We start from the raw sequence: 25,373 nt of genomic DNA, 5'->3' as shown, positions 1-25,373 counted from the left end.
TCATTGGCTCCTCCCAAAAGCCCGCCTCTTTCTGGGCGGGGGGAGGGGTTGGATTTTGTCGCCGCATTCTGAGGGGGCTGGGCGGGCTCCTGTGGCTGTGGCGTCACTGAGCCAGCGCGGTCACGTGGTCCATTTCAAATCGCCACGAGCCGGTGGCAGTTCGGATCCCCATTCGCCCACCCCCACAAGTCCGGAATCACCGTCGTTCGGTGAAGCAGAACCGCCCGTTTTAACAGCCGGCTACGTTTCCCAGCGTGCCTTGCGCGGGCGGCGCTGCGCCTCCGGTGGGGGACGGCCCCGTCAGAGCCGGCCCCGTCTCCCGGCCGATGCAAGGAGCAGCTGGGCGAGGGGGCGGGTAAGTGAGGCCTTCCCTTCGCTGCCCGCCCGGGCACGAGCGCCCCCCCACCCCACCCCGGCTCCTCATGTCTGGGGAGCTCCAGGCCTCAGGGGGCCGAGCAGCCCAGTCTGAGGCACGGCCGGGGGGAGCCCGTCTTCCCCTGCTGGCCGGGCCTGGCTGCCATGTCCTGCTTCCTCCCAGGCCCCCTGGGCAGTGGGGTGCGCGGTGGCACTGGGAGGGGATCCGACAGGGCGGGGTGAATGTTGGCGAGGCTGTGACAGATACGGAGGCCTTCGTCTGTCTCTGGGATCAGCGCTTACATAGATCGAGACGGGGGGTGGGGAGCTTTCAGCTCTGTGTTGAAAGCTCCCATTGTGGTCCAGCCCAGACAGAGTGTGGGAGGGGTGGTCCTCTTAGTCTGCACAGGGGAACCCCGAGATATGTGCACTCACCTCCGGTTAAAGTGTCTCTGAGTGGCGGGGAGCTGGCACCTGGCTCCGGGCTGCCCGCCAGGCAGGGGAGCTGGGAAACTGACCAGAGTGGCAGCATTGCTTAGTTCCCTGGCAGCGATGGGGAGCCAGGTGCCAGCTCCTCACTCCTATCAGCGGAGGCAGATGAGGGTCTGACTCTGTGGCTTGGTCCCCTGAAGACTGTACGGTGCATGACTGTTGCCATCTATGACAGGAGTGATTTCCCAGATCCTGTCAGGGCGGTAGCCTTACTTTTGGCTGCCACCCCCGCCAGCAACTAGTCAGTTTCTTTTCTCCTGTGAGCAGTGGGAAGCCCAGAGCCAGGGTCTCAGCTGCCTGCCACTCACAGGAGACATAAAACTGACCAGTGCAGCTCAGTTTGCTGGTTCCCCTGACTGGTGGGTCTTTGCCCACAAAAGCTTATGCTCCAAAATATCTGTTAGTCTATAAGGTGCCCCAGGACTTCTCGTTGTTAGCATAGTTGCAGCAGAGTTGGCCCAGTTTGAGGACCCAGTTTAAAAGCAGTTCAGAAACCTCTTCCTGTGGCTAGAGCCTAGCCTGGTCCCAGTGATGTCACAGCAGGCTGTAGTTTGGGCCCCTTCAGACTGTAAAGTGGAGTTTGCTTGGAGTTTGGTTGTACCCTTGTTCCCTACCCTGGTGGCTCTTACAGCAGAGATTGCGGGTGGGAGGCTGGGCACTGATCCTTGGAGCAGCTGTATGTGAGGGCACCCTGGTGCCTGCACAGGAGCCTGCTGGGCTTATGCAGCCTGGGAAAATGAGTGACCACTCTTCTTTGAATGGTTCCTTCCCCATGGTGCTCTCTGTTTATGCTAAACAATCTGTTCTACCTTCTGTTTAGCTATGACACTTCAAGAACCTTTCCCTGAGCAGCTTGAAATCTTGTGTCTCACCCAGAGAATTCCATCCAGTAGAACAGTGTTTCTTAAACTTTCTGAGACCGTGGAATACCAAACGATATTATTTTTTATGTGGCACATCTACGAAAATTTTCTTCAGAAATTGTCACTTTGAAACCAAACAGCAACATATATAGCCAAAAAAAAATTAAAGAGGTATCAGAGCAATGAAGAAGTAACATTGTCTCTGGTTTTAATAATGGAAAATATATACTGTCAGCGTATGATAGCAAAAATGTTTCAGATGCTTGTGGCACACCAGTAAGTTGTTCACAGAGCACAGTTAAGAAACACTGCAGATACAAATATTACCTCACCCTTCCAGTGTCTGTGGCATGAAATGTGTTAATTAACATGCATGAAAAGCATCTCTTATTCTTCTAGCTCAGACATACCCATTGCTTCAAGTAGGGGTGGAGAGGATTGGTATATGTATATATGTGTGATGCTGTAATAGCCAGTTTCTGTCATGCAGTTCTGTCCTGGTGCTGGGGCTGCTATGGGCTCTGCTAGAAACCTCTGTAAATTCTGTTAGAAAAAATTCAGTCCATTCAAGTTAGTGCACTGTTTCCTTTTGCAGAGAGGGTGAGGGGAAGATCTCCTCATCTCTAGAGCCCTGAAAATCTGTGGATATCTGCTTTATAGCCATAGGTATTGGCATCCATGGATGCAGATGTTCAGAGTTTGTATTTGCAGATAGGATGTGGATACAAATTTTGTGTCTCGAATAGGGATGTTAATATTTAACTGGTTAACCAGTAAGCCTCACCCTAAATGATTAACTGGTAGGGGCTGCACCAGCCCTCTGCAGGCAGGGGGTTGCTCCAGCCCTGTGGGGCTCTGAGAGTGGGAGTGTTCCATCTGGGCTGGAGTGGGCCCCCTCCTGCTGCAGATCAGGGCTGCTCCAGCTGGGCTGGAGTCCCACATGCCTGTGGCATGCCGAGGACCAGCTCGAGCCTAGCTCTAGTGTCCCTACCCGCAACACGCTCAGGGCCAACGCAGCCCCTGTGTATGGTGTGGAGGTGGGAGGGAGCACAACAGCACAGCTATGCTGGAGCAATCTCCCCAGCTGCCTCCCAATCCCCATATAATTGGTTAACCAGTTAAACCTAGCATTCAACCAGTTAACTAATTAAATGGGATTTTACCTCCCTAATTTAAAACCCTGCACATTTGCAGATATCTGCTTTATGTCCATGGGTAGCTGCATCTGCGGATGTGGCTGCGGATCTCCACGCCTAATTTTTTTGGCTATGGGGGCAGATGCAGATATACGTTTTGTATCCTCTCAGGGCTCTACTGATCTCACATGGAGAATGGAAATAAGCAAAATCCCTTTTGGTGCATGGGAGTCATTTAATGTGTGCTAGATGGGGAGTGCTGAGGGCCCTGGCCCACCATCACACCAACAAATTAGGCTTTGTAAACATTCCAGACCATCAAGATAAATGGATGGAGGAAAACTTGTATTATGCTAGAGATAGTGATTTGCAAGGAGACAGAGTACTTGTTGAAGGCTCTCTCCAGAGGAATCAAATGCAAACCTGTCCTCATTGAACAGGAAAATGGCATCTAGAGCCACATGTGCAGAATGGATTTTTGTATTATGCTTGCAACAATTTTGGTGCCTATTCTTAAGGTCTGGGAAAGATGACACTAATGCTAGTATGTGGGGATGTATTACGCTGTAGGGAAGAAGAGCCGATAAGGTGTGTTTTGGCTTGGAAGTGTTTGTGTGGGTGAGAGGGTGATAAAGAGAGAAGCATTTCCCCTTTGGAGAGTTTACCTGAAACTGCACGCTTTGCTTTATGAAAATACACCAGCACTAACTCAGTTCACTCTCTCTTTCTTAGGGCTCTTCAACCATGGCATCTCAAGATGTTGTGGAAACATCTTTTTTCACCCTAAGTGGCGTTAGAGAACGGATGAAGGAGAAGAAGAATGGTGCTTTAAAGACTGCAAAGCTGAATGCTTCCCTTGCATCAAAAATCAAAACAAAAATAATAAGTGAGTGGTGTTTGGTTTTGCATTATGATAGCACTTAAGAGCCCATATCAAAATCAGGGTCCCACTGTGCTAGGTGCTATACTTTCATGTACTAAAAGAGTCCATGCCCCAAGAAGTTAGTCTAAATTTGGAATAGAATTACGCCCATTTTATAGTTGTGAAAACTGAGGTACTAAGTGGTTAAGGCACTTAACTTGCTCAGGATCACTGAAGAAGTCTGTAGCAGAGTTGGGATTTGAACTCTGATTTTTCCAGTCCAGTGGCTTAAGTACAAGGCCACAATTCAGCAAGAAGGCTAAGCTGGATTTAAAAAAACAAACAAAAAGGGATGGATTTAGAAAGGAAGTGAAGGGAGCTGAGCTGTGAAAAATAAGATTAACAAATGAAGTGAAGTATTGAATATAAATCATGTGTTAGGAATTGCAGAAAAACAATAAGGGATACCTAAGGACAGAAGGAGATTCTGATAGCCAGCAGACTTAATGACAATAAGGATCCCTTTAAATATACGAGGACAAAAAGAATGGTGTTAGTCCATTACTAGATGGAAATGGTACATGTGATGGGGTATGGTCACAGAAGATCCTTTGGTATGTTAACTGGGGTGCTGACCAGGCCACTGGCACCTGTCTTCTTGCTCTCTCAAGCTCCTAACCACCCTGTCCTGCTGAGCTAGATCCTCTGGTCTCTCCCAGCCAAGGCACAGATTTGAGGTTCCTGCCCTGCTGCAGAGCAATGCAGCATAGGTCTGGGAAAGTGCAGTTCTAGGGCACAGCACCCCAGAAGGGATCAAAGCCCTAAATAAATCTCTATTCAAAAGATTTGCACAGAAAGGGCTTGTTAGGTAAACCTCTCTATCAATGAAAGGGAGATATGCATAGTGGTAGCATGCATCAGGTAATAACAATTTCTACTGGGCTTGATTATAAACAAGAGTTTTTATTAAGCAAAACAGTAGGATTTTAAGTGGTTATAAATATAAACAGCCAGATCAAAGTGAGTTAGCAAATTAAAAAAAAATGTATAGTTAATTCTATTTCACTAAGAATCTAGTTACTTATGAGTTCTTACCTTACATAGCTGTCCTTATCAGGTGAAAGCTTCAGGTCAGTAAAGATCCTATTTTGACCTGGGTCTCCAGAATACTGTGAAGCTGTTCTGTTTCTCCTTTGTATGTACCCTGCAATCTCCACGGCAGGCTGAAGACAAAGATGTAGGAATCCCAACGCCTTCTTTTTGTCTTTCCCTTGTGATCTGAAGAAGCGGGTCTGTCCCACGAGAGCTCAAACCTAGCAAATTATTTTGTTAGTCTTTAAAATGCTTCATGACTACTTTTTGTTGTGGTAGAATACAGACTAACACAGCTCTCTCTCTGTCACTGTGCACAGTAATAGGATTTACAGATCCAGCAGATTATATCGAAAATGATTAGTTACAAGAGGTATTTTGTCCAAAGTGTACCTGAGTTATACATATTCATATTCATAACCCCTTTCCCATAAAGATGGGTGGAGTCAGCTGTGATACAGAAAAGGCAGAAATGTTCAGAAGATACAGGTTGAACCTCTCTCTAATCCAGAACTCTCTCATCCAACAACATCCATAAGAACATAAGAATGGCCATACTGGGTCAGACCAAAGGTCCATCCAGCCCAGTATCCCGTCTGCTGACAGTGGCCAATGCCAGGTGCCCCAGAGAAGGAGAACAGAAGACAATGATCAAGTGATTTATCTCCAGCCATCCATCTCCTGCCCTTGTACTGAAGGCTAGGGCACCATACTTTACCCCTGGCTAATAGCCGTTTATGGACCTAACCTGCAAAAATTTATCGAGCTCTTTTTTAAACCCTAATAGAGTCCTGGCCTTCACAGCCTCCTCCGGGAAGGAGTTCCACAGGTTGACTGTGCGCTGTGTGAAGAAAAATTTCCTTTTATTAGTTTTGAACCTACTACCCATCAATTTCATTTGGTGTCCCCTAGTTCTTGTATTATGGGAAAAGGTAAATAATTTTTCTATGTTCACCTTCTCCACACCATTCATGATTTTATATACCTCTATCATATCGCCCCTCAATCGCCTCTTTTCCAGACTGAAAAGTCCCAGTCTCTCTAGCCTCTCCCCATATGGGACCCGTTCCAAACCCCTGATCATCTTAGTCGCCCTTTTCTGTACCTTTTCTAATGCCAATATATCTTTTTTTGAGGTGAGGAGACCACATCTGCACGCAGTACTCTAGATGTGGGCGTACCATAGTTTTATATAGGGAAAGTATGATATCTTTTGTCTTATTATCTACCCCTTTTTTAATAATTCCTAACATCCTATTTGCTTTACTAACTGCCGCTGCACACTGCGTGGATGTCTTCAGAGAACTATCCACTATAACTCCAAGATCCCTTTCCTGATCTGTCGTAGCTAAATTTGACCCCATCATGTTGTATGTGTAATTTGGGTTATTTTTTCCACTGTGCGTTACCTTACACTTACCCACATTAAATTTCATTTGCCATTTTGCTGCCCAATCACTCAGTTTGCTGAGATCTTTTTGTAGTTCTTCACAATCCCTTTTGGTTTTGACTGTCCTGAACAACTTGGTGTCATCTGCAAACTTTGCCACCTCACTGCTTACCTCATTTTCTAGATCATTGATGAACAAGTTGAACAGGATCGGTCCCAGGACTGACCCCTGGGGAACATCACTAGTTACCCCCCTCCATTGTGAAAATTTACCATTTATTCCAACCGTTTGTTTTCTGTCTTTTAACCAATTCCCGATCCATGAAAGGATCTTTCCTCCTATCCCATGACCGCCTAATTTACATAAAAGCCTTTGGTGTGGGACCGTGTCAAAGGCTTTCTGGGAATCTAGGTATAATATGTCCACTGGGTGCCCCTTGTCCGCATGTTTATTAACCCCTTCGAAGAATTCTAGTAGATTAGTTAGACACGACTTCCCTCTGCAGAAACCATGCTGACTTTTGCCCAACAATTCGTGCTCTTCTACGTGCCTTGCAATTTTATTCTTTACTATTGTTTCTACTAATTTGCCTGGTACTGATGTTAGACTTATCGGTCTATAATTGCCAGGGTCTCCTCTAGAGCCTTTTTTAAATATTGGCGTTATATTGGCCGTCTTCCAGTCATTGGGTACCGAAGCGGATTTAAAGGATAGGTTACAAACCACTGTTAGTAACTCCAGCATTATAATCCAGCATAATTTTAGTTAGCTGGAAGACAGTTCATCCTGGGTGTGGCCAAGTTTTCCATGTTCCTATAAAGTTTGTTTCCAGCCACTAGTCCTGGCTCTCAGTGTTCTTTGCTGTTATTTAGCTGTGATTTATCCTTAAATGTCTTCTAAGAGCTCAATAAGCAGTGGAAGTGTTGGTAGTGCTGCTAGACGGTATTGTCCAGCAAAATTGTCTCATTTGGCACTGGTCAAGTCCCAAGGGTGCTGGATTAGAGATGTTCAACCTGTATTTCTATTCTCTATTTGAAATCAAAAGCCCCCAGTGATGCAGCAGTCTTATATGTCAGTAACACTCCATCCATTCCAGTCGTGTCTCTGGAGAATGTTAAACAGAAGCTTTTAAAGTTCGACATTTTTAAATCAGCAAGTCCAAGTGACTTGCACCCAAGAGTTCTAAAAGAGTTGTGTGAGAAGCTTGCTGAATCATTAATGTTGCTTTTCAGAAAGTCTTGGATCCCTGAAGAAGTTCCAGAAGACTAGAAGAAAGCTAATGTGCCATTTTTTAAAAAAAAAGGTTAATGGGATGACCTAGGTAATTTATAGGTCTGTCAGGCAGACATCGGTCCTAGACCAGACAATGGAGGGGCTGGTATGGGACTGAGTTAAGAGGGCTCTAAACAAGGGTAATTTAATTCCATTGAACATAAATTTATAGAAAATAGATCCTGACTGACTAATTTGCCCTTTTTAGATGAGTTTAGAATTTTCATTGATAAAAGTAACAGTGTTGATGCATCTACTTAAGACTGCTAATAAGGTATTTGACTTGGTATCACACAACATTTTGATTACAAAATTATCTAAATTGATCTAAAATTAAGATGACACTCATTACATTGATTAAAAACTGGTTAACCGATAGTCCTCAAAGTGTAAATAAGTCTTCACTGAGCAGGTCTCTTGCCAGTGGGGTACCATAGGGACTGGGCCTTGACCCTAAGCTATTTAATGTCTTCATCAATGACCTGCCAACGTCTTCAGATAGTACAAAAATTGGGAGGGATTGATAAATCGGGAAGATGGCAGGTCACTACATGTTTAGTATAGCTAAATGTAAATATATACATCCGGGACTAAGGAGGAGAGGCTATGCCCGCAGGAAGGAAGTGTTGAGAAGGAGTAGAGCAGTTTTGCACTGCTGTCCCCACTGCTGGAATACCAATTCTAGTGCCCGCAATTCAAGGAGGATGTTGATAAATTGGACAGGGTTCAGAGAAGAGCCATGAGAATGATGCAAATATTAGAATCTGGGTCTTATAGTTGTAAACTCAAGGAGCTCAGTCTATTTCGCATACCAAAGAGAAAGTTGAGGAGTGCCTTGATTTCAGTCTATAAGTATCTGGGGAACAAATATTTAGTAATGGGCTTTGCAGTCTAGCAGAAACAGCCGTAACACAATCCGGTGGCTGGAAGTTAATCTAGACAAATTCAAACCGGAAATAATGCGCAGTTTTTGACAGAATGGAATAAATTACCAAGAGTCTTGATGGATTTGCTGTCACTGACAATTTTTAAAGCAAGACTGGCTATTGTTCTAAAAGGCCTGCTCAAGGGATTATCTTGGGGCAGTGCTATGGCCACGCTTACAGGAAGTCCAGCTAGCTCAATACGGTGGTTCTTTCCAGTCTTAGAATGTATGATTTATGAACTTGTCTTGCTGGGGAGGACCCCGCCAAAGCCACTAGGGATGTGTAGGGCACAAGGTGGAAAAACTTGGAGGACTGGAGCCTCCTGTCATGTGCCATGCTTCAGATAACATGTATCCTAGAACCCTCTCTGGACATAAGTGGCAGTTTTATAATAATAAGAGAGAAATCCAGGGAAGAGGGAAATAGATGGAGTGAAAGGATGCAGCTCATAGAAGCTGCAGCAACCAAACCTCTTGCGCTATGACTGGAGGGGAGAAGAGCTTTGTAGCTCCCTACTTGTATGCACTAGTCTGACAAGCCTTTTTTCTTCTTTGTAAATAAACCATGAACAATTTGAACTTTCCTGATGTGAGTGGGGAGTCCCTGGTGCTGGCTGAGGATGGGGAGTGATGTTCTGCTGCTGTGTGGGAAGGCATTCTGCATGTACCTGAGTCTAGAGAGAGAGGAACACTTAGTCACAGAGAGGGGAGAGAGGCTTAGATAAGAATCTCAGTCCTGATATTGCACAGAGATGGATGCAGATGGTCCCGTGTAAACCCAGGCAGGGATTTGTTCCGGTAGCAGCAATAGGAAAACTGTAACATGTCTTCTTTTATTTTGTCTGTCTGTAGACAACTCTTCTATAGTTAAAGTCTCCTTAAAACGCAATAATAAAGCGCTGGCACTGGCCCTCAGTGCCGAGAAGGCAAATACCCAGAGGCTCATCTTTGAGAAGATGTTGCTGCAGAAAGAAGTGGAGAAATGTCACTTCCAGAATGCTACACTTCGGCAAAGATTATATTTTCTGGTACTGTGCTAACACTGTAATTTTGTGGGGAAGTCCCAATCAATGCCACCACCTCAGTAGAGCCTTGCAATGAGGAAAGAAAAAGAATATAATGTAATTGTTTTAATCTTTTAAAAATAACGGTTCAGAGATACTGTTGAATCTGGGCCCCGTTCTCCCTAATGGCTGTTCAGGAAGACAGATACAGCTCCATTGTCTTGTGGTGTACACTAAGCCTACCTATGTATCTGAGATACAGCTGTGAACAGAGCAGAGTGATGGCCTGATACAGGCACTGTAAGACAGGATTAAGTCATACCTGTACTGCAAGTGCAACTTGTGTTTGACAGTGTTATTACTGGGTCCTGGATTTAGTTGTTTAATAATGCATATGGGCCCTTCATTGTCTTCAGTTGTCCCCAATAAAATACCATCTAAAAGGAAGATAGTAGGTTCTCTGTCCGGCGAAATTGCTGGTGTAGCTGTAGGGGAGTAATAATTCTGGTATAGCTATGTTGGTTAATTTCCCCATGTTGGTTGACTAAGGGCTTATCTGTCAGACAAGACAGGCAGACTGTCCAGGCTTTCCAGGAGGCTAAACTACTAGGTGATTACACCATGCCATCTCCTTGGTCTTCCAGCAGTTCAGCCTTTTCCAAATCTTCAGGGCAACCAAACTCTCCCACCACCTCTTTGGTCCCACAGATGATGTTAAAGGCTGATAATCTGAGCATTATACTTCAGCCAGGATCTTCCCTCTCTTTCCTCAGAAGCTTTGAGCAGTGAAATAGTTGAATGGTGCTATTTAAAGGATAATTCATTAGCACCCTTTGAAATTAATGGGGCTGTTCACCCTTCTCAGAGCTGTTGCTCCAGGCAGCCAAGGCTCCCTGCAAACTTAGGCGTGCTTTGCTGCGTTGGTTTGCAGTTGGATTACATTTATAGCTTTTTCACTGAAACCAGGATTGCCTGAGACTTATTTCTGGTATGACTGAGAGATGTGTAGTCTCCCAACATGCCCTTTCTCCCCCCCACTGGGCTGAGCGACACTGCTTCCCTCTCCCCATGTTAGCTGCTCTTAGTTGTGTCTAGACAAATTTGAAATTCCAGTCTTATAAAATGTTACTTTCCTGATCCAGAATAAAACTCTCAAACAGCTGGAAGAATTTCTGAAAGGTAACCTGCTGACGGCCATTAAGATGAGCAGACCTTCTGAGGTAGGTGGCGGGGCTCTGCGGATGCGCATGCATGTGTGTGGCAGGTGCTGTTTGTTGAGTGGGAAGGAGTGACTCCTGTGAAGGGCCAAGTTACAGCCAGTAGTTCCCGCTGGCCTGGAGAGAGCATCTCCCGTTCCCACCCACCCCTGGTCTGCACCTAAAAATTAAAGTGACCCTGCTACATCATTTGGGGCTGTGAAAAATGTCATGCCCTGTCTGATGTAGTTGAGTCAGTCTAACTCCAGCCCCCGCCCATTGTAGACAGAGCTAGATTGACAGAAGAGCTACTGCTTCTTGGGCGGGGGGCGGATTAAGCCCTTGCACTGACATAGGACGTGTTTATGCTACAGCAGCACGGCTGGAGCACCACCATTATGCTGCTGTAGTGTAGACATACCCTGAGCTAAGGCCTTGTCTAAACACACAGTGGATCTCTTTACTTATCAGTCATTGTTAAAAGTGGTCCACGCTCCCCCAGTGTGCATGCTGTTACAACTTTGTTACAGTTTATTCCCATGTTGAAAGGGGATTAAGCTATACTAGTATGAGGTGCTTTTACACTGAAATAAATGTCTACCCTAGGTTGTTATAATTTTACTATGTTGGCAAAATATCACACCCCTAAGCAGCGTAATGGCATGGCTGCAAAATCTGTATGTAGACCAAGCCTATGTATGTATTGAACACTTTTCCAATTAGGACACCCAGGGGGAAGGCCGGCCATTCTCTACCCAGGTGCCAAGCTCTGCTGACAGTCCCGGGGGGCCGGTTGCGTATAGAGAGATCTGCCCATTTAGGGAAGAGACCATATGTTAGTCTGTGTGTTTGTAGAGAGCTTAGCACAATGGGGCCTTGGCTCATGACTGGGGCCACAAGGTGCTATGGTATTACAAATAGTTAACCATCAGTACTGGCAGTATTTCTAATATAAATGTTTGAAGCATCGCCATGCGGGTTTGGTGTTTATACCACATGGAGTTGAAGAGGGATGATTCTCAGACCTCTTGCAAAAAAAAATGTGGAGTCCTGTGGCACCTTAAGGTCTAACAGATTTGTTTGGGTGTAAGCTTTTGTGAGCTCGAGCCCACTTCATCAGGCGCATGAAGGGGAAACTTCAGTTTGGCAGTGATCTAGGTATATACATACATGCAAAGATGGGTGAGTTACATACTATGCAGAGATCATGGAGAATAAGTTGTAGATCCCAATGAGCTGGAGTGATGGTAGCTGGAAACAATAGGTGATGGTCAGTGGCAGTCTGTTGATTGTTAGGGTCTGCCTTGTAGTAGATCACTTCTGGGTAGGGATGTTGTAGGTTAACTGGTATGGGCTAGAGCCGTGGTGTCCAGACACCATGGCATGGTGAAATGCGGCTCCTTAGCGCTGCACACATGGCGCGCCCTCTGCTCCCTCCATGCCTGTTCCCCACCACTTGGTGGGACAAGCGCGAAGTAGCAGCGGTGGCCCCAGCACAGCTTGCCTTGCGTCTCAGCCCTGGCATGTCTTGTACAGCTCCAGCACCGGAGCGTCTGCTGAGTCACTGGCAGTTTGCGTGGGGAGTCATATGCCTGTCTCTGCGGGAGGGAGGGCATTGTTAGAGCCGGGGGGAGGGCGGGCTGTGGGGAATATGGAAGCACGACAACGGCAGGTGTGGCGATCCTTCAGTTACCATTGGACACCACAGGGCTAGAGCAGCCACCCACCATCTGCACGCGGGGTTGCTCTAGCCCCACAGGCTGCTGGGGTGGGGGCACTCCAGCCATACTGGAGTAGCTCTGTCCTTGGCAGTCTGGGGAAGGTGGGGCTGCTGCTGCTGCTGGGCTGGGTCACCCCTGCCCATGATGCTCCAGGGCTGGGGCTCCTTTGGCTTGGCTGGAGTGCCTAGGGCCGTCTCAAAACCAAGCTCAGAGCATGTGCTGCTCCCACACAGGACACTGTGTTTATTTCAAAAACTGTAACAGAACATACCGTTTTTCTGTGTTCTAGTACCGTGCAAGTTCGCTGCCGTTATCTGAGGCACAGAACAGCAGCATTGTTGAGGGCGGCTGGACTGATGAGCTCAGTGACGCACAACTTGGCGTTTCTCCGCTTGTTAGGTAAGCCTGAAAATGTTCAGTTGAAGCTAAAAACTTGTGCGTCGCTTCAAATGGGTGAATTCATTAGGGCTGGCCCTGTGCTTAAAGCCATATGCAGTAATCCCCCGAGAGACGCACATTAGACGTGCGTGTATTTTGCCTTTATGCAAAGAAGGCTAGGGGGGGCAGTGCCATGTGGGGAGACCCTGTGGCTGGAGCAGAGCCAGCTTCGGGGTCCCTAGCTGTGGAGACCTGCAGCCCACGGCTGGAGCCTTCTCCCTCCCATCCCCCAGCAGTGCAGCTGTCTGACAGCCGCATGGCTGCGATAAGGGAGGGAGAAGGCTCTAAGCCTGCTTGCAGGGACCAAGAAGCTGACTAGCCTTGAGCTGGTTAGCTTCCCAGTTCCGGCAAGCAGTGGGGACCTGGGAACCAAGCGGCAGTCTGGTTCCTGGCTCCTCTGCACTGGCAGGACTGGGGAATTGACCAGCTGCCTGGGTCCCACAAGACACAGGGAGACTAGAACCAGGCCATGCCCTGGCTCCCAGCTCCCCGCCACTCTGGGAGCCAGAAAACTGACCAGCCCAGGTTCCCTGCTCCCCTTGACTTGCACAAAAATTCGTGTTCCATGGGGGTTTCAGGAACGCACCCCCATGTAACTCGAGGGATTACTGTATGTTTCAGCACTTTGTGAGCTCGAGGCCTTGGTTTGTGAAGTGCCATGTATCTTTGCAGTGCTATATTAATTATAATAATGCTGGTCTCTTCTATGGTGCTTGTCATCAGAAGGTTTCAAAGCATTATACAGAGAAACTCAATATCATTATCCCCGTTTACAGATGGGGAATCAAGCATGTAGAGAGCAAGTGACTTGCCCAGGATCACTTTTCAGGCCAGTGGCAGAGCTGAGAATAGCATCTAGGTCTCCTGTGTCTCCAGTTTAGTGCTCTCGCTGTGTCTGTCTGCTTAAGCGTGAATGTTTAGTAGTAATCCACATCTGACTACAATTTAGGTGCATGTTTTGGGACATGCCATTACAGATGTGATCTGTTCTTTAAACAGTGTATCTGAAAATCTGTTTCTTCCTTGTTGAGGGCAGGTCCCTGTATTGCCCTAGCATGCTATAGTTTGAAGCTGTGCTCTGAATGGCCCTGCTTCCATCTCCATTCAGATTTAGTTTCCTGCCTGCAAAGACGCCTGCTTTCTCATGTGTGAAATGGCTACTCGGCAGGGAACAAGTGCAGCGATGCTGGCCTGGGTTCCTCTTTGCTTCAGTGTTGTAACCTGTCAGGAAAGCATGTCAGTGTGTGCTTAACATGAAGGACATACTGAAATGCTGTCCCAGCTTGGGGTGGTTTTGGTGATTTCCTGGCTCAAGGTCTGGAAATGTGATATAATCTGATTCGTTTCTGAGTTTCCTTTCATCACCTCTCTTGACACCACAGAATGACAGCAAAGCCGATGAGGGTCCCAGTGTGCGAAGCAGATGGAGAAAAACGCCGAGGCCGCAGCTCTGCAGGGGTACGGACATTCCCACTAGGGCTCCATACATCTGCTCTGGAGCCACTAGGTAAAAATGCAACTGCCACCTCATCTAAGGAGCCCTCATCTTCCTGGCTCATTGAGGAGCCGTTGGCAAACTGTGAGAAAAACGGGCAGAGGTCAAGTGAAGGAGGTGAACCCAAACCTGCCTTTGACGCTCATCTGATTTTTGAAGGTAAATTTCATCTTTATCTGTTCTCCGAGGAGAGCTGGTAGTGCGCTTTAGTACGGGACTGCAGAGCAGTACACGCTGAATGGGTGTGAATGTAATGTGTGCTTGAAGGTTGCAGCTGTATTGGTATTGTTGGAATACGAGAGGTATTGTTGAAACAAATCTGGGGCTGCCTCGGACACTTGTGGTTGCTGTGCTACAAACACCTCTGAACACCATGGCTACAGGAGAGCTGGAGCTCTCCTAGGACTATCAGCAGCAGTTGCTACAGTGCCAAAGTGCCCACACTTTGGGATCTAAACATTATGGGCTAAAGAATCCCGTGGCATGCACATGAGTAGTTCTGGTTCACGTGCATTCCAGCCGGTTTATGGCCATGAGAACTTTGCCTGATGTCGAAGGGCTGAATCTCTCACATTGACATTGTTTATCATTTCATCTTACTCTTGTGTTGGTTTGAAATGCTTCTGATTTGGTAATATTCTCTTTGGGTCTTATCTGGGCAAGCCCTAACACTGGTGGAGACCAACTTTGTGACCCACTTCGTGTAGCAACTGCAGTGCAGACAGGCACAGTTGCATCATATGTAGATGAATACTCACTAGCTTTGTTCAAACTAGCATCCTAAACATAGCAGTAGAGCTGCAGTGGTGTGGACAGCAGCATGGGCTAGGTGCTCAAGCACATCCACAGGGCCCTGGGCAGGATTTTATGTGGGTGGTCACATGTCAGGTCTGCCTACATGTGGTGCAGCCTCACCTCCTCAGTGCAACATAGACCAGCCTTCTGGGAAGATGGATGCTGCTGCGGTTGATCTTCCAGAGTTCAATTTAGCGTGCCTGTTAGAGATACACACAGAGAGTCCATGTCGGGCCGGTACTCCTGCCCCTCATTAGGAGTAAAAGAAGTCAATGGGAGTGTTTTGCTCCTGTTGCTCTCCTGCACTGGAGACGGGGCAGATTAATTTACATAGCTGGAGTTGCGTAACTTAATTTGACCTCATCCTTACGTATGGACGTGCCATTAGTTGACTCGCGTAGCAGTGATTTCCAGCAGTTGACTTAGACTGATAGTTGAATTGCCTTGGGTGATGAGTCCTGTTTTTTTTTTTGTCCCCTGTGCTCCCCTATCCCCCAGCCATATATTTGCATAGCCCCTACTTATGGGGACCAAGTCCATGATGGATGTTGCTGTGCACCATAACAAACAAAACCTTTTCTGATCGGATTTTGAACATTCCCAAATGCCCTGTGTGTTGAGGTCCGGGATTTTGCTTTGTGCCCTTCTCCATATTCGAGGAGCTCTAAGTAAGCATCCCTGCAGCACAGAGATTTGTGGATTCTCCAGCAGAAAAGAGATGCTGTTGTCTGTCCTGTGGGAGTCCATGATAAAACAAGAGTCACAAATATAACTTAATGGGAGTTTGTGGTGCTGCAGAAGGTGGTTTTTTGTCTTCCACATTGACGACTTCTTTTTCCTCCCCCCACTGTAGAATCTTCATCATGCATCCGTCAAGGTTCCAGAAGTTCCCCTATATCTGCTCTGGCTAAGACTCTTTCTCTGCCTCAGTGTAGTGAGATTACAAGACCATGTAGTGATAGTTTGGTACAACTACATGGGCACGTAACTGAAAGGAAGAAACGTGTCACCTTCTTTGTAACAAGCACTCCATCTTCTGCAGTGGACTTGAACCTTGACAGCAGCTCAAATGGTACTTCAAAATGGAGCATTGATGGGGACAGCTGTGTCAATAACATGGCCATGCCAGTCAGATCGAACTCTCTCCTGGGCTTGCATTTAGAACCTGCTAGTGACCCTAAAACAGAATCCTCTGCTAATGGGCCTCCTCGTGACCTACTGCAGCCTGAGGAGGCTGTGAGCGATGCTGAAGTAGATCATAACTTCAGCCGTGTTGCTGAGTTTGTTCCGCTCCAAGCCAAAAGTCAAAGTAATGGCCAAGCCAAAGTCACTGAAACACCAGTTCTCCAAAAGGTCAGCACAGCAAAAAAGAAAAGAGATGCACTAAAAAGCCACCCTAAAAGTAAGTCAGACGTACCTCATAAAGAAGACAATCCCCCAAATACTAAAACAGTATCCACGGCTAAGGATTTGAGTGAGAGCAAATCAGAGACACGCAGGCAGACATGTGGGGATGCTGTGGAAGAGGTGTTGTTGGAGAAGGGACGTGGCTGTGCTCTGCAACAGAGTGACAAAGCCAAAGATTGCAGTAAAACGCATGTTTTGAATGTAGGGCACTCAAAGAAGGCGGAAAAAAAGTATTCGTTGCCCCAAGAAAGAAATAGGGAGTCTTTTGCTGGGAGATTGATGAGTATGGAGAACCAGTTCCAAAGCCCACCCTCTGCCTCGTTAAGTCAGAAGGCTCATTTAGATGGGTGTGCTCATCAAAATTCGCCTCGCTTGGAAAACCAGCTCGCTAACCAGCAGGATTTGCTGGGTACAAATGTGAAGTGTACCAAACAGAAAGCAAACAGGAAGACTATTAGAATTAACAAAGCAGGTGACTGCAATGAGGAAAATGTGCAGAGCAGTACCAGAATGCCAGAGGGCAAAGCTGAATGCCAGGCTAAAAAAGGGCAGAAGAGCAAGAGAAAAACCAGCAAAGAGATCAACCCCCAGAGGAGTGAAGTGGAGACTTCAGGTCCAGGTGAAGATGTACAAAGTGTAGGTAAAAGGAGCGATAAGGATTTATCCAGCAGTGCTAAACCTAGCCGGAAAACATATACTGTGTCTCCTTCCGAACTTGCAGGGAGCTTAGTTTCTGTCCAGCCAGGTTTAAAGGAGGATGAAATCACCTGCTCTGAGCATGTTCCTCACAGTAAAATGACCGAGATCCAAAAGGCTCAGAGAACCTCGGGTGTTCAGAGCCATAAAAAACTGAGTAGCAGCCCCTCAAAGGAGGTGCTTAATGGAGTTCACAGCAATACAAATGCTTTAAAGGAAGGGGCTGATTCCAGATATAAGATTAAAAGGAAAACCTATTTGGTTGACCCACCGCCAGTTCATCCTGAAGGCCGAGAGAGTTTTGCTTTAGAGACAGGTGGTGCAACAGATTCTGCACTCAGGCAAGCTGATCCCGGGAAACAGAATTCTCTACCTGTTGCCATTTTGAAAACAGAGCCAGATTTCTACCTGCCAGCAGTTGGGACTAATTCTGTGGGGGGAAATCCAGGCCTAACTGATTTCTCCTCTGCAACCCATTCTGAAGCTTTGCCTTTCAGCCCCTCCAGCAGGAGGCTCCCACCCTTGGAGCCTCTGACTGCTGCAGACCGCAGAATTGCAGAAAAAGCCTCCACTCTGCCAAAGGGTTCTGCAAACCTAAAAGAAAGTGACACCAAGCAAACATCAAGAGGCAGTCAGGGGAGGAAGAAAGCAAAGACCGCATCTAAAGACCCTTGCCTAAGCACAGCCTCACCCAGAAGTGGTAAGTGACAGGTAAAGGAGAGAAATTAGCATGCTGAGCATAGAAGGGTGGAAGTGATTGTATTGTAGTACAATAAATGCTTTGAATGTTACATACATAACCTATGTTTTAAATAGTATCTTGGGCATTTTTGTTGCCCTTCACTATCTGAATACTAACTGCAGATAAATCAGGGTTATACAGTAGAAGCTGTGCTATCCACCCAGAAAGTTCTAACCAGCATTTCTGATCTTCACAGAGAGCCCGCTTTACAATCTGGTTGGTGTGGGGCTGCTCCTAGGTGGAGGAACAGCCATGGGGGTGCGTGTGCTGCTCCCTGTCTGCCTGAATGCTGGATCTGTGGGTCCAGCTGGCCAGGAACTGTGGCCATTGGAAGCTGCGGGGACACCTGTGGATGGAGGTGACAAGGAGAGCCCCCTACCCATGTCTCTGCCTCGGATCAGCAGGAGCATGTTGCTGCTTGAGCACTGCTCAAATCCAACATCTGAAAACCCCTCCCATGCCCCAGCCCCAACCCCCTTATTGCTGGCCCCATCCCAGAGCCCACAGCTTCAGCCCAGAACACCTACCTACTCTTACACCCCATCCCCCACCTGAGCCAGAACCCCCTCCCATGTTCCAAACTCTTAGGTAACAGAATATCTGACTACTGGCACTCCCAATTCTCCCAGCATTCACGTAACAAAGCTTGACTGCACTAAGTTGGAACCCATGGAAAGCTCCACAAGGGAGTCAGTTCAATAGGGACTGAATCAGTCCATTTGTTATATTTCCTGCCCCATGATTCGGCTTCAGTTACTTGGGATTTTTTGTTTCTGCAAGCATTTTGTTATGCTGTTCCGGTTGTGGTTTTGCTGGTGAGGAAAGGCTAACAACTACTGCTGGATTTGTTCCCGGTGGCTCTGATCATATGCCTCTAGATTGTCTTGCAAGAGATGGTCACTGGAGCAGCATTTATTTAGAGAAGCAGAGGAACAAGCTCTGATCTGTGGCAGTGTTGTCAATGGCACTGGTTGGGAGATGGGTTCTTGTATGTTCTGAAACTGAGTAGGAGACTTCAAATCTTTGCTGATACTGTTGTCCAAAGATGTATTTGTAGCAGAGTTAACTTGAGTTACTCTTCTCATGTTTGCCTACTTTGAGTGAGAGTGGTCCTGCTGTCTAGTAGCATTTGACCTTCCATTCCCACAGCTGCACTGGGCTGGTTGTCCAGTGCTCAGATTTGTTGGGATGCTTTCCATGGTTGGCAGCAGTGCATTAAAGTGAGGTGCTTGAGTAATTCTTTCCCAGTGAATTCTATGAACACATTTGTTTCTTCTGGGCACAAGAGGGAAGACTGTGCTGAGAAGAGCAGCTTCAAAGGGTACATCTGCACTAGGAGATTAGGTCAAATTTGTTGAGGTTGATTATTATTTTTTTTTAAAAGCACCGGATTTTGTAAAGATTTGGGGGCAGTGGCACATGAAGTCAATGGAGTGCATCCCCATTAGGACAGGCAGCCCTTTGTCAGAAATGCCCTGTGGGTACCTGACCCCACAGTTCCAGCTGCCCCTGGCATTGTGGGTTAATTTCCCAGTGTCTGATAAGATGACAAAGTGCTGCCAGTGGTTAAGTGTATGTGGCATTAGCCTCCCAGAGTGCACTTACTCCTGCTCCTCCCTTTGGAAAGCAATAGCAAAAAGGGTTTTCACACTCCTTTTACACTGCATACCCATGCAGATGGCATTGCAAGGCTAGCATTGACCTCATCCAGCTTCCAGCTGTTGTGGCAAGTATTGTGAGCATCTAGCGCCTTGTGCTATGTTATGTGCAGAGCCTGAGCAGCCTTCAGAGCACTAAAGACTCTGAGGACACAGACATACGTGCACATGAAACGTCGATACAGTTTTTATTACCATGCCTCTTGCATTATAGTAAGAAAGGCATACGTTTTTGTTGAAATGCACACAAACTGAGTCAGATGCTGCAGACATACTTACTTGATAAGGGATCCTACATCTCCATTCATTTTGATTCATTATGAAATGATCACACTACTCTCACCCAGGCAACTAAACTCCATCTGGGTAGATGAGTCCTAGGCTTAATTTTAGCTTCCCATCAGCTTTCTTCCAGTCTTCCGGAGGGCTTACTGCAGCTGAAGAAAGGCAAAATGTTATGGGCCCATTAGGTTAATTTTGGCCAATGTGAGCCATGTGCAGCCCTCATTCTATTTATATGAGCTTACACTGATGATCCAAGGGGAGCAAGGTGGTGAGGGAGGGATGTGCACACAGATAGGAGTGAAACTTAACTGCCATTTATTCTGCCACTACTGGTTAATCTGCAAAACGATGCTGTTGGTTTGTTTTTTCTGTAACATTTCAAAATCAGGATGGTTTTAATAATTGCACGTACTGTGTAACAAGGAAGTTGACCTGTAATTGAGAGGCTGGAAATAGTATTACACTAATTTTCATCTCCTTTTCCTAGACTTGCCAATCTAATTTTTGAAATGTTTGCTGAGAATGCTGCAGTTACATCCAGATTATATATTTAGCACAGAAATTCTCGCAGCTGGGTCAGATTTCATATGCACCTTTGATCACACTTACTTAGCTCTTTCCCACTTGCTGTGTCTTTTAGATGGCAAGTTCTTTGAAACAAGAGGTATCAATAACTTTTGGTATGTACAATACGGCCCTAGTGCTGACTGGGACCTGTTCCCTGTTACGTTGAAAAATTACAGTAATTAATTGGCTTTTGAAAAATAATTGTGTTTTTGGACACAAGAGCCGTGTCTACACGTGCACGCTACTTCGAACTAGTGGCACTAACTTCGAAATAGCGCCTGTCATGGCTACACGTGTTGGGCGCTATTTTGATGTTAACATCGACGTTAGGTGGCGAGATGTCGAAGCCGCTAACCCCATGAGGGGATGGGAATAGTGCCCTACTTCGAAGTTGAACATCGAAGTAGGGCACGTGTAGACGATCCGCATCCTGCAACATCGAAATAGCGGGGTCCGGCATGGCGGCCATCAGCTGGGGGGTTGAGAGACGCGCTCTCTCCAGCCCCTGTGGGGCTCTATGGTCACCATGTGCAGCAGCCCTTCGCCCAGGGCTTCTGGCTGCTGCTGCGGCAGCTGGGGATCCATGCTACAGGCACAGGGTCTGCAACCAGTTGTCGGCTCTGTGGATCTTGTGTTGTTTAGTGCAACTGTGTCTGGGAGGGGCCCTTTAAGGGAGCGGCTTGCTGTTGAGTCCGCCCTGTGACCCTGTCTGCAGCTGTGCCTGGCACCCTTATTTCGATGTGTGCTACTTTGGCATGTAGACGTTCCCTCGCAGCGCCTATTTCGATGTGGTGCTGCGCAACGTCGATGTTGAACATCGACGTTGCCAGCCCTGGAGGACGTGTAGACGTTATTCATCGAAATAGCCTATTTCGATGTCGCCACATCGAAATAGGCTACTTCGATGTAGGCTTCACGTGTAGACGTAGCCAAGGTGGTAGGTAACCTTCTCAGTCTCCCAAACAATCTCCTAGGTTTCGGAATGACATGTAACACCCCTACCCTCTGAGAAGGGAATATTTTTCCAGATGCAAGTTTCAGAGAACTCATTCTCTTCTCTACTCGCAGGTGATGTCTCCTGGTAGATGTAAATGGGCTTTGTCAGTGAATTGGCAATACTGTAAATCAATCCTTTCAAATGTAACTGTCTTAACAGAGAGCAAAGCGCTGCAAGATCTGACCAATGCCAGCTTTCTGTCACCTGTCACTTCAGAAGGGTCTTTGGCACGTCCAACCAGACGGAGGCAGGACCCGGCTTGTTACGCAGAGCCAAAGCTCAATAGGTTGGTATTTCTAACCCTCCAGCCTCACCCGTATACTGTGTTCTTGTTGAAACGGTATTTAACAAATACCATTTTTTGGTGTAGAATAAGTTTTTTGGTGTGCAGTGCACCATCATCGACTCCGCGCCCAGTGCAGGAGGAGGATTCTTCTCTGCACTGGCGATCTTCGAAGCCTCTGGTGTAGCACTGCTCCAGTTCTCTGGCACAGCCTCCCAAGCTGACCAAGCCTGCAGCACTGGCTAAGATGGCTCCTTCCCAGGTGACACATCTATCCAGTGGGTCCTCATGCTCTTTAGGCTCAAGACTCTGATGCCCTGGGTCATGTGCACCAAATCCTACCCTTTTGGACTCTCTCCAAGGACAGAACTGGTACCAGTCAGACCATTGTTTATGCAGATACATTCCAGGTGGCACGGGGTCTCATTGAGACGATGCAGTTCCCAGCAGGCACCAAGGCCTCTGCCCCTTCCTGCCTTGCTCTGGCTCAGCATTTGGATCATCCGCATGCTCTGCTCACTGCACCACAGGTCAGCACCTTGCTGCTCCTGGGCACTGGATGTCCCAGCACCATTCCAGTTTGAGTTCATCTGCCCGATGCACTGGCTCCACTTTTTCGGAGCTCTCAGGCACTTCTTGGCACTGATCCCATTTTCGATCCCAGTGCAAGTCCTGGATTGTCATCCTGATCTTGGCACCCATCTCATTGGGCGTGCTGGTCTTGGTCCTTTCATTGGCCTCATTCTCCATGCCAGCCCCATGCCCCATCCCAATCTCAATCTCTGTGCCAGTCTTGTTGTTCTCATTGGCATTCGGGGTCTTCTCATCAATCCCAGTCACAGCTCAGTTTGCTGCACTGAGGCCTTCCTTGCTTGCGGTCTGTGTGGCTGTCTTCTCCAAGCCATTGCATCGCAGTGGTACTGTCTGGTTCAGCTCCTCTGTGGCCTTCTCATTTGGGCTCACTTTCTCTTCATGAGGCCTTGGTTGTTTTAGGCTGTTCGACCCCAGCGGACCCTCATCTGCACAGGGATGCAAGAGCTCCCCAGTGGCAGTTCTGGATGTCATGGGTGTATCACCAGATGCAGAGCACCATGCCTCCCTCTCATGTTAATCCTTTGCTGCACCTCAAGGTTTGCTGAGGCTACTGTCAATAGTTCCCGTTGGACCCGATACCTGACTCTTCTTCCCTATCTGAGGTGGCCCATTGTATTACACCTCCTAAACGGGCTGGGGACACAGCTAAAGTGGCTCCTTCTTTAGCTTCATCCAGTTCTTCACTGGACAAGGCAGCAGCAGGTCCCCCCCACCCCACCGAAGGACTTTCAGGCTCTCCAAGATTTCCCCATAGAGTGGCCATTAGTCTCAACTTCTTCGTTGACGAAGTGGCTGAATCAATTGGCTTTATGTTGGATATCCTGGCCTTGGAGAGCCCTTTGCATGAGGCCCTCCCTATCAACAAAACTATACTGGCCTCAAGCCAAGATGATTTGGCAGACCCTAGGTCCATCCTGCCAGCTGTCAAGGGGTGGAATGCAAGTACTGTGTCCCCTTAAGGGTATGAATACCTATTCATGCGCCCCCCGCCCCCCTTGCTTCCTGGTGGTGGAGGCTGTCAATGGAAAGGAACGTCGGGGCCATCAAGCTCTGGCCCCCAAATCTAAGGACGTTAAGTGTTCAGATTTTTTCGATAGGCCGGCTCCCTGTGGGGGAAGGGGAAGCGGGGTTGCTTTTCAGGGTGGCTAACCAGTTGGCCATCCGGAGTCTTTATGATTATAATTCCTGGGCCTCCCTCTTGTAATTTAAGGATTCATTGCCTCAGGACTTGTGGGGGGAATTTGCCGCCCTTATCCAGGATGGTAAAGCAGTGTTATGTGCCCTCAAGCCTCCCTGGATGTGAGGGATGCTGCTGCCAGGGTCCTTGCTTCGGCCTTCCCCCCCAGGTCCAGCAAAATCATTCAGGACCACCTGTTTGATGAGGTCAGGCTCTTTGCAAGAAAAAACTAATTCTCACCTTCATAGTTTGAAGGATTCCTGCAGTACTATGAAGTCCTTATGCATGCATGCATACACCTGCCATCCAGTGGAAGATTTTTGAGCCACAGCCTCTTGTGATCCTTCCTGCTTGTGACCTCTCCCAACCACTCTCTGTGGAGGCCCCTTTATTCCTGGTATAAGCCCTCCAATGCTTAGTCTGGGGCATAGCGAGGCCCAGTCATAGCCTTCCTTCGGACCCGAACAATTATTTTGAAGGTGCTCCTGAGGTCGGAGTACCAGCGCAGCCAGATCCGCCCTGGTCATCACCTGGATCACATCTTGCATATGCACATGCTATGCTTGCCCTGCTGCATATTACGGTATGTTCCACATGAGCACAGGTATCCTCAACTGCGTTCCTGGCTCATGTTCCTGTCAGGACATCTGTCGTGCTGCGACTTAGTCCTCACGACACGCGTTTATGTCCCATGATGCCATTGTGCAACAGTCCAGGTAGGACACAGCCTTTAAGGCTGTTCTTCTTGAGTCAGCCATGCGTTGACTCTGACCCCTCCTCCTGGCTTTGGCTTGGAGTTGCCTATCTTGAACAGATGTGAGCAAGGACTGGAAGGAAAAATGGTTACTCACCTTTTCAACAGTTCTTTGAGATGTGTTGCTCATATCTGTTCAATACCCGCTTTACCTCCCCACTGTCAGAGAAGCCAGCAAGAAGGAACTGAGGGGTGGTCAGGTAAGCAGGGTCATAGCACTTCACCAGCATCACGCTTGGGGGCTCTACAGCCAACAACACAGGAAGCAGATATGGCAAATCTTTCCAGGAGCTGTGCACGTAGCTTGAATAGATAGGAGCAACACATCTGGAAGAACAACAGTTACAAAGGTGAGGAACCACATTTTTTCCCAGCAACCATCACCAGCAGTAAGAAGGAACTGAGGGTGAGTGGGGTTGGCAGGGTCCTTTGTGCAGGTGCGATGAGCAGGTAGCACCAGCAGGTACTGGACCGGACCTGCTGGACAACATTAAGGAAAACTTCCTGCAACCCTGCTTGGGGCGTGCACTCGCTGACCTTGGAATGGCTGGTGCAAGCACTTGAAGGAGAACCTTCCATAGTGGGGAATATGTTTTATATCCCTGTAAAGCAACTTTCTAGGGGTAGGTCTCCTCCCATTTTGGAGGAAGCATAAGGTGACTTATATTGCTGCTGCTACTGTGGCTTAAAAAGAACAAGCCTTCTGTGGAAATAGTTATATTGTGACATCTTGAAAGTTTAGACCAGGCCTAAGTTCGACTGGCTGTTTAATTATACATATTACGATTGTTAGTAATATTAAACCCTTTCTGTTCCACAGCAAATTGAGGCGTGGCGACCCCTTTACAAACACAGAGTTCCTGCATTCCCCTGTCTACAAAACCAAAAGGAAGAAAGTGACAAAAGAGAGCCAAAAATCCAAGAGGGTCAAACAGGAAGAAAAATCTCTTAATGAATGAGCCACTGCACTGTACGTACATTGTCCATTTTTAAAAAGGATTAATAAACATTACTTTTGTACAGCTAAAAATCATTAAACATCATCACCTACCAAGCAACACGCCCTGAATCAACTTGTCTTGTACTTTTGCTGGGACAGTTTGAACGTGCTAGAGAACTTAGAGTTTGTGTAATATATTTTGTGTTGAAATGCTTAATAAAAACCAGTCATTCTACC

At 47.3% G+C, this 25,373-nt stretch overlaps 1 protein-coding gene across 1 annotated transcript; it reads left to right on the top strand.

Annotated features, from left to right (window-relative positions):
• The first annotated feature begins 154 nt into the window (after nt 1–154).
• LOC142016839 (uncharacterized) lies at nt 155–25,373 on the top strand. The gene is made up of 9 exons (XM_075001182.1): nt 155–355; nt 3,578–3,731; nt 9,240–9,415; nt 10,534–10,611; nt 12,598–12,707; nt 14,129–14,400; nt 15,890–17,839; nt 21,548–21,674; nt 25,017–25,373. Exons 2-9 carry the CDS (start codon nt 3,590–3,592, stop codon nt 25,153–25,155), a joined length of 2,994 nt encoding a protein of 997 aa, XP_074857283.1. The 5' UTR covers nt 155–355; nt 3,578–3,589; the 3' UTR covers nt 25,156–25,373.

Source organism: Carettochelys insculpta, chromosome 8 (assembly GCF_033958435.1).
Source record: "Carettochelys insculpta isolate YL-2023 chromosome 8, ASM3395843v1, whole genome shotgun sequence".
Classification (NCBI taxonomy): Eukaryota; Metazoa; Chordata; order Testudines; family Carettochelyidae; genus Carettochelys; species Carettochelys insculpta.
This window is presented reverse-complemented; position numbering and strand designations above follow the sequence as displayed.